The sequence below is a fragment of the Arachis duranensis genome, chromosome 5, assembly GCF_000817695.3.
Source record: "Arachis duranensis cultivar V14167 chromosome 5, aradu.V14167.gnm2.J7QH, whole genome shotgun sequence".
In the NCBI taxonomy this organism is placed as follows: Eukaryota; Viridiplantae; Streptophyta; class Magnoliopsida; order Fabales; family Fabaceae; genus Arachis; species Arachis duranensis.
Genome location: NC_029776.3, coordinates 70,973,730 through 70,983,177, shown reverse-complemented (window position 1 = coordinate 70,983,177; position 9,448 = coordinate 70,973,730). Strand labels below are relative to the sequence as shown.

General features: G+C 35.2%; 1 protein-coding gene across 1 annotated transcript; it reads right to left on the bottom strand.

The window, feature by feature from the left end:
- Positions 1-5,070: 5,070 nt before the first annotated feature.
- On the bottom strand, positions 5,071-6,444 carry LOC107489544 (uncharacterized mitochondrial protein AtMg00810-like). The gene is made up of 5 exons (XM_016110295.1): positions 6,359-6,444; positions 5,709-5,950; positions 5,516-5,634; positions 5,178-5,456; positions 5,071-5,088 (listed from the first exon to the last, which is right to left on the bottom strand). Exons 1-5 carry the CDS (start codon positions 6,442-6,444, stop codon positions 5,071-5,073), a joined length of 744 nt encoding a protein of 247 aa, XP_015965781.1.
- Positions 6,445-9,448: the final 3,004 nt, after the last annotated feature.

Below are 9,448 nucleotides of genomic sequence, written 5' to 3'. Positions count from 1 at the left end.
TTTTGAACAAAATGAAAGAATTCTACTTGAGATGATTAATTTAGAATTGGAAAATGAAGACGAAATTTTTATCTTACAAAAAAAAATATATTCGAAATTTACTACAAAAGTTCAAAAAGAATAATTGCAAAATGATATTTACTTTTTTAATTTATAATAAAAAATTATAAAAAGAAAATGAATTTAAAAAGGCAGATGGTTCGCAATACAGAAATTTTATTAGAAGTCTCTTTTTTTAACTATCACAAGATTCAATCTCATGTATAAAAAAGTCTATTATTAAGATTTATGCAAAAGCCAAATCAAAAATACTATGGAGCTGTAAGAAGAATCGTAAGATATCTACAAAGTACAAAGGATTATGACATTCACTATATCTATCAAAAATTCAAAATTCCTTAAAAATACAAATAGTGATTAAGTAAGATCAATTGATGACATGAAAAAGACTTCTGGATATATATTTATACTAGGATATGGAGTATTTTTTTGAACATCAAAAAAACAAAAAGCTGTGACTCAATCATTTGCTGAAGATGAATATTTTGTAGTCACAAATGCTACTAGTCAAGCAATATGGTTAAGAAAAATATTCGAAGACATAGGAGAGCAATAAGAAGAACCAATAACTATGTTATGCGACAACAAGTCAACAATAGCAATCGCAAACAATCCAATCCATCATAGTAAGACCAAGCATATAGCTATCAAGTATCATTTTACACGAGAAGTTATATTGGAGAAAAAAATAAAGATTAAGAATTGCAACACAGATGATCAACTGGCAGACATCTTCGCTAAGACACTATAAAAATCAAAGTTTGAACTATTTCAAAAGATGTTTAGAATTACACAAATGTACATCAAAGAGGAGTATTGATTATGCTACATATTTGTGAAATTTTCTAAAATTCTTGTGATCTTAAGTAAATAAATAAGTACTAGAAATGTGTAATATTAATATCTAGAAATATCTAAGACCTAAAAATATTTAAAAATTATAATGAACCAATTTGTGAGACTTATAAATTGGCCATTATACATTATGGAGCTCGTTATAACACAAATTTCACGCTTTTATACTCTCTCCTTAATCCATCAATAATATAACTATTAATTTTGTCAAACCATTTATCAAAAATATTTATTTATCAAAATTATCCTCGCTACGATATACAAATCTATAATACACTAAACCAACCTTAAACTATTTCGTAAAACTAACCATGGTATTACTCTTCCCCCACCTCATTTAGAAAGAGACCTACCTTTGATACCTCCTTTTACTCCATTTCATCCTCTCTGGTTCTTTCATCATCTTTTGCTGAGTCCAAAGCTGCGACACCTTTTTCTTTTCCATGCAAAAAACTTGTTCCCATCTTGTTCTTTTATCCTTCTTCCATCAATTTTGTTGCCACTTCAGAACATACATGAATTTGCCAACACACTTCAAAAAATACTCATATCCTGAAGTTGTATATATTGAATTTTTACGATGAACCACGACTGAAATGTGTCAAAAATTACCTTTAAAAAAGACTCATTGGTGCACGAAATTGTGATCTCTAACAATGGCGCTCAACTTGGTATGCGCGTTTATAACTCAGCACTTTCTTCACAACTTCGCATCACTAACCAGCAAGTGCATTGGGTCGTCCAAGTAATAAACCTTACGTGAGTAAGGGTCGATCCCACGGAGATTGTTGGTATGGAGCAAGCTATGGTCATCCTAAATCTCAGTCAGGCGAATTCTAATGATTATAATGGTTTTCGAATATAAAGATAAACAAAGCATAAAATAAAGATAGAGATACTTATGTAATTTAATGGTGGGAATTTCAGATAAGCGCAAGAAGATATTGTGTGGCTCTTTGAACGTCTGCTTTTCGGCTGTCTCCATCCAATCGTGTATATTCCTTTCCATGGCAAGCTATATGTTGGGGATCACCGTTTTCAACGGCTACCGTCCGTCCTCTCAGTGAAAATGGTCCAGGTGCTCTGTCACATCACGACTAATCATCTGTCGGTTTTCGATCATGCTGGAATAGGATCCATTGATCCTTTTGCGTCTGTCATTCAATCCCTGAATCCTACTCGGAACACCACAGACAAGGTTTAGACTTTCTGGATTCTCAAGAATGCTGCCAATGGATTCTAGCTTATACCACAAAGATTCTGGTTAAGGAACCCAAGAGATACTCATTCTAGCTTATTTGCTTGTAGAATGAAAGTGGTTGTCAGGCACGCGTTCATAGATGAGAATGATGATGAGTGTCACATAATCATCACATTCATCAGGTTCTTAGGCGCGAATGGATATCTTAGAATAGAAATAAACGAGAGTTGAATAGAAAAACAGTAGTACTTTGCATTAATTCTCGAGGCACAGCGGAGCTCCACACCTTAATCTATGGTGTGTAGAAACTCCACTTGTTGAAAATACATAAGAACAAGGTCCAAGCATGGCCGTGAGGCCAGCCCCCAATGTCTAAGATCGCATAAACTGATCAAAGATATGGTCAAAAGACGTCTAATACAATAGTAAAAAGTTCTATTTATACTAAACCAGCTACTAGGGTTTACAGAAATAAGTCTAAGTGCAGAAATCCACTTTCGGGGCCCACTTTGGCGTGTGCTTGGGCTGAGCTTGAGCTTTACACGTGCAGAGGCTTCTCTTGGAGTTAAACGCCAAGTTGTAATGTGTTTTTGGTGTTTAACTCTGGTTTGTGACGTGTTTCAGGCGTTTTACTCCAGAATGCAGCATGGAACTGGCGTTGAACGCCAGTTTGCATCATCTAAACTTGAATGAAGTATGAACTATTATATATTGCTGGAAAGCTCTGGATGTCTACTTTCCAACGCAATTTAGAGCGTGCCATTTGGAGTTCTATAGCTTTAGAAAATCTATTTCGAGTGCAGGGAGGTCAGAATCCAACAACATCAGCAGTCCTTTGTCAGCCTCCTATCAAATTCTTGCTCAGGTCCCTCAATTTCAGCAAAAAAATACCTGAAATCACAGAAAAACTCACAAACTCATAGTAAAGTCCAGAAATATGAATTTTACATAAAAACTAATAAAAATATCCCTAAAAATAGCTAGATCCTACTAAAAACTACATAAAAATAATGCAAAAAAATGTATAAATTATTTGCTCATCACTCATATCATTCAAGAAACCTTCGAGAGCATCAAAACTTTTTCGTACAGATCCTTAAAGTTCTTAGAAGCACGAAAACGGATACTCAGTAATATTTCTCTTTTTTGCTGATAATAAAAGGGGAGAAGAACAGAAAAACTTGATTTTATTAAAAGGATACTGAACGCAAAGGGAGCTTATGTGACTTCGTATAGATTTAGGCATTTTTGTTGCATTCATTTATATATTTGTTTTTTTCTCTTTTTATTTATATGTTATTTCTGAACATTGAAAATGATGCTCATTCAAACATGTATTGTATGTCATATCCTTATTTCGGTTTTAATTATTATGCCTTGTATTTTATAGTTTTTTCAAATTTATAATTAAATTTTTATATATTTTTTCTTTCTAATTGAAATTTTACGTTATTTTTTTTTAATTATATTTTTTATATAAAAAACGTTAAAATTAATAAAATATTCTTCTAAAAAAATATGTAATAAAAAATTTAATTAAATTTTTAATTGTGAGTACTTTTAATTTACAAAAAAAAATTCAATGACTTAACTACAAAATTAAAAACAATAAAAAAATTCAATTAAAAAAAATATAGAAACCCAAATATAAATTTAGTAAAACTATAAAAATCAACAAAATAATTAAACCTTTTCTTTCCAATATATTATTGTGATTGATATAAATATCTTATTTGTATAGGCATCATGTTGTTCTTGTCTCTGATTATGTTTGTGAGTTTATCATATATATCAAGTATCTAATAACATATAATTTGAGTTTAATGGCTTAGTTTAATTTCTCATATGATATTTCCATCTTTTAAAATGATGAGTGTAGTATAACTTTTTGATAAATTAGACTATTTTATATGAAAGCTATTTACTTTTAAAATATATCAAAATTTAATTCTATAATTCATCATCTAAAAAAAAAATTTTTTTTTTCACATGAAGATAATTATAAAATCTTCATTAAAAATACTCACCATTGTACTTAATCACTACAAATATTTTGAGATTGATTTATATTTTATACTAGAGACCGTCTCTAAAAAATAACTCTTTGTTGTCCATATACATTTGGCTTTCTAAATTATAAGCATTCTTACAAAGACTCTATACACTGCTTGTTCTCTAAGCATAAAATTATTTTATTAGACACATGATTTAAGGTAGCTGTGGAGAATGAAGCAGTTAAATCAGGTAAAACGAACTTAGCAAAATTAGTTACGTAGAGAACATGTCATCTTCTCATTAGATATAGTTTTTTTCCTGTGATTTTTGGAGAGGTTATAAATACCTTTCTTACTCAATTGTGATGCAGAGAATGCATCTCATAAATGTCATGATCACAATAATATTCAGAAACACTACTTTTATGTCAATTCTCTCTGCCTTCTATATTCTTATGTTCATTGCATATCACATTTTATCTTTTTCATACAAATTAAATCCTACATAATTTGACTTTTTATGATAATTTATGATTTTTTACTAGAAGAATTTGAGTAACGTTAACGGTAGTAATTGATGCTTATCAGTTCTTCATATATATAACAAGCTCATATAATAATAACAGAAGATGATTCTTGGACATTTGTGACGTTGAAAATAGATTAATGTATTGAAATACAAATATACATTAAAAATAGATTAAACTATACATATATTTATATACAAATATATTGGTGATTAATTTTAGTGGCTAATTTTAGTATACAAATAATATTTTTAAAAATGATAATAATAATGAAAGGTGAATTTGGGTTTTAATTTGGAGAACTTAAAAAGTAAGCAAACGGAGATTTCATATTTTCATCCTCCAAACTAGTATAGTAATATCGATGATATGATATCGTCATCAATAATTCAAAATTACCACCTAAACAGTGTCACACACGTTAATAATGTAGCTAATTGATATTTCTGATCTGAAGGAAAAAAAGCGTATAGGTATCAGGTCATAACTCAATAAAGAGAGAGAAAGAGAGAGGAAGAGAGAGCTTATAGGTGACATGACAGAACTAAGATTGTCACAGTACACAATTAGAGGTGTTGTAATTGGCATATGAATAGCTGAGAGGAGGTTATGAATGAATATAGCTTCAGCCACAGCATCAGCAATGCTTCTGTACTCGGCTTCAGTACTAGAGCGAGAGATAGCATGCTGCTTACGCGAGGCCCAAGAAATCAGATTTGGTCCTAAGAAAACACAATAACCATTAGTTGATTTACGATTATCAGGGTCTGACCCCCAATCAGAGTCAGTGTAGATAGTAAGATTGTGCTCTACGGCTGGCTGAATTTAAAGGCAAGATTAACCGTTCCACTAATGTAGTGAAGAATGCGCTTAACAACCTTCCAATGTAACTCGAGAGGGTTCTGCATAAATTGGCAGACGCAGTTGATGCAATAGGCGAGATCTGGCCTGGTAATGGTAAGATACTGAAGGCTCCCAATTATTGAGCGATAAAGAGCTGGATTTGAAACACAGGACTGCCAGTCTTGGATAATTTAAGAGAGGAAGGAATTGGAGTAGCACAAGAATTACAACCCAGCATGTTGGCTTTCTTTAGTATGTCATGAACATACTTAGTTTGGCTCAAGAGAAGGCCGCAATCATTGGTAGGAACCACTTCCAAGCCTAGGAAGTAATGAAGGCAGCCAATATCCTTCAAAGCAAAATGAAAATTGAGATCAATAATGACTTGCTTAATCTGTGCGTCTGAAATATCAGTAACTATAATGTCATCGACATAAATGAGAAGATAGGTAATAGCACCATCACAAACCCTGGCAAAAGGAAACTTATCAACCCTTGTTGTAGCAAAACCAAGCTTGTGTAAAACACCTGAAATCTTTATGTACCACGCACGGGGAGCATGTTTCAAACCGTATTATGATTTTGTTAATATACATACTTCATTAGGGGAACCAGTCTCATAACCAGGTGGCTAAATCATAAACACCTCTTCACTTAACTCACCATTTAGAAACGCGTTATTGACATCAAGCTGTCTAATGCTCTATTTGTTTGAGACATCCAAGGACAACACTAATCTGATTGAAGTAGGCCTCACAATCGGACTGAAGGTTTCTTGAAAATCAATTCTAGGTCGTTGGCTAAAATCCTGAGTGACTAGCCTGGCTTTATACTTCTGTAAAGAGCCATCCGAGTTATGTTTCACTCCAAAAACCCACCTGCATTGTATAGGAGTTCGGTTTGGAGGCAAGGGAACTAGATCCCAAGTGTGAGTACGCATGAGAGAACTATATTCTTCATCCATCGCCTGCTTCCAATGTGGAATTGATAGTGCCTCCTTGTAATTCTTAGATTTAGGATTGATTGTGACAAAGGCTTGAACCAATTTTGGTTTGAAAATATCATTCTTCGATCGAGTTATCATTGGATGAGATGAGTGGACATGTTAGGAAGATTGAGGTTGAGGTTGTGGAACAGATTGGTTAGCAAGACTAGAAAAAGAAGAGGGAGTTTCATTATGTGAATTACTTGGGAGATGTGAGTTTGAATTGATGGACTGGGAACTGATGAAAGTGATGAGGCTAAGAGAGGGAGTTTGTGTGTCAGATACAGATTGGTGAGACAAAATGGTGAGAGATGGCATATATTGAGATAACGTGGATGGTGATGATGAGGGATCATCAAGAAGGGTGTCCTTTAGTAATTATGAAAAGCCAGACTTGAAGGAAAATTTGGTTTCATCGAAGATAATATGCCTACTCAAAATGATTTTCCCTGAAGCATTCAAGCATCTGTATCCTTTGTGCTGAATGCCATAACTGATAAACACACAGGGTTAAGACCGATCATCAATCTTGTGGTTATTGAATGGCCTAGTATAAGAAAAACATAAACAACCAAAAGTTTTCAGGGACAAGTAGTTTGGGTTGACATTGAACAGCTTCTCATAAGGTGAAATATTGTCCAGAACTGGACTAGGTAGCATATTGATAAGTCACGCCGCAGTGATAAAGGCATCATTCCAAAATTGTTTGGGAATTGAAGCTTCAGCTATTAGTGTGAGACCTGTTTCAACGATATGTCTGTGTTCTTGTTCAGCAGTTCCATTTTATTGGTGGACGTACGGACATGAGAACCTACATGTCAAACCTATTCCCTGCAAAGACTTGACCAAAATCACATATTCCTTTGCATTATCACTTTGCATCATCTTAATTTTAGTATAAAGTTGCAATTTCAATCATAGCTAGGAAATCAAGAAATACAGATCTGAGTTGAGCCTTTGAGGAAATGAGATAAATCCATGTGAAATGAGAAAAAACATCAATAAAATGGACATAGTACTTTGAACAATTTATTGAAGTCACAGGGGCAGGACCCCATATGTTTGTATACACGAGTTCTAAGGGTTTTCTATACACAAAATTTGAAGAAGAAAATGGGAGCTAGTGAGCTTTCCCAAGACAGCGAGAAGGACACACAAAATATTCAGAATTGAGTGAAATATTACAAGATTGCAAAACTTTATTTACTACGGTAGTGGAGGGATGCCAAAGGCAATCATGCCAAAGAAGAAAATTGGTGTTTCGTGGAACTGAAGCAAGGTGGGCAGCAGCTGAATTGCCTTTGTCACTACCACAAAAACGGAAGATAGCGACACACAATTAGCAGCTGTTTTGACAATAGTCGCTATCTGATGGATTTTCAGCAGTTTTAATAGTAAACACGGCAAGAGCAGCTATTTGATTTGATTTTGCCACAAATTTTTAAAAAAACGCTGCTAACCTAATTTTTTTTGGCGATATTTTAATTTCCCTTTCCCAAAAACACAACACTCGGCACTCAGCAGCTTCAACAAATAAAAAAGAAAGAAAGAAATGTTAAGAGAAGATAGGGAAAAACGGAGAAGGAGTGGAAAGGGAGGAAGGAGCCGGGTCGGTGCTGCTGAGTTCGCCGCCGCCGTCGCGTTGCCGTGCCGTCGAAAAGCCAGAACCGCAAGAGAAAGAACTGCGAAGAGAGAGGGAGACCGCATCAGCTCACCGCGAAACTAGCGCCGTCGTCGTCCTCATCGCGGGTCTACACCGTCGCGTCTTGCCACCGCCGCCACTACTAAGCTTGCCGTTGTCGCCATTGAAGCCGAAGAGAGAGAGTGTGTTCGTGAAGAGAGGGAGAACGCGCGCTCTCGAAGGAGAAGAACGACGAAAAAGGAAGGAGAAGCAGAAGACGATGAACCCAGGGGAGAAGGAGGAGGTCTGTTCTCACACCGTCCTGCTCTGTCGTCGCGGTTGCCGTCGATTGGGGTCAAGGCCGTCGCCGTCGCACCCTGTTCCAGTCGCCATTAGGGTTTTTTGCTGCTGCCATTGATAGCGCCGCCGCTGGGAGGATCCGAAAGGGGAGAGGAGGTCGCCGTCAAACACGCTGCCACTAGTTACAACCGTTGCCGAAACCGGGACAGATTCATTGGTAACTCTGCTTCTTCCTTAGTTGTTGACCTCAAGATAAATGGTTCATTAGTTGTTTCCTTGCTGAAAATATATTCCTGCATTCTATTAGAAATAATTGTCCAATTTGAATTGTCCAATTCTAAACTCATCATCAACTGAGTACAGGTTATTAGCTCCACCAGATTCTATTTTTTATTTTCCCTTTTTTCTTTTCAAGTTCCTTAAAAAAGCTCAAACTTTACATGACCCAGATGAGTTTTGATATGCCAAAGTTGATTTTTTTTTTTCAGAGCGAAATCAGAGAGAACAGAAGGGAAGAAACATTGGAAGATTGAAATGAATAGGCATAAGAGCAAATGAGTGGTGGGTATGCTGACATGAAGCAGAAAACTAAAGACAAACTGCTCTATGTGCAGTGTTGTAGTGTTGTTGTGTTGTGTGTTCTGAAGCTCAAAAGTGGAAGGCCAGAAGATTCTACATTGCTTTGCATTAGCGCGGCTCTCTTTTCTGAATCCCTCTTGCACTGCAAGCTCATCATCCGCCACAGCCTCATTGTGCCCTTCCTGAATCCCTCTACGCAGTTTGTAGCTGCCATCATCCTCCGTGCAGTTCCCACATGCTAGCTCACGGTACCATATCCTTCACTCTGTTTTCTGTTCCCAGAATCTTAGATATAGCATAAACTTGTTATCTTGTGCATTTTGTTGTTTTTATGGAATATGCACACAAACTGTTTGATAGTTTTCCTCAGTGAAAAACGGAGGAGCTCAACTTTTATTTTCATGGATTTAATAAGGAGTTCGTGATTCTTTCTCTTTTGAAGTTTTAGTTTGATTGTTCTATTTTATTTGAAATTAGTATATG

What these genes read in the sequence shown, in the direction of transcription:
- LOC107489544 (XM_016110295.1), bottom strand. Translation starts at nt 6,444, where the DNA reads ATGGATGAAGAATATAGTTCTCTCATGCGTACTCACACTTGGGATCTA. An exon ending in CGAACTCCTATACAATGCAG is followed by an intron (nt 5,951 to 6,358) that starts GTGGGTTTTTGG and finishes TCCTTTTGCCAG; the next exon opens with GGTTTGTGATGGTGCTATTA. An exon ending in GAAAGCCAACATGCTGGGTT is followed by an intron (nt 5,635 to 5,708) that starts GTAATTCTTGTG and finishes TTTCAAATCCAG; the next exon opens with CTCTTTATCGCTCAATAATT.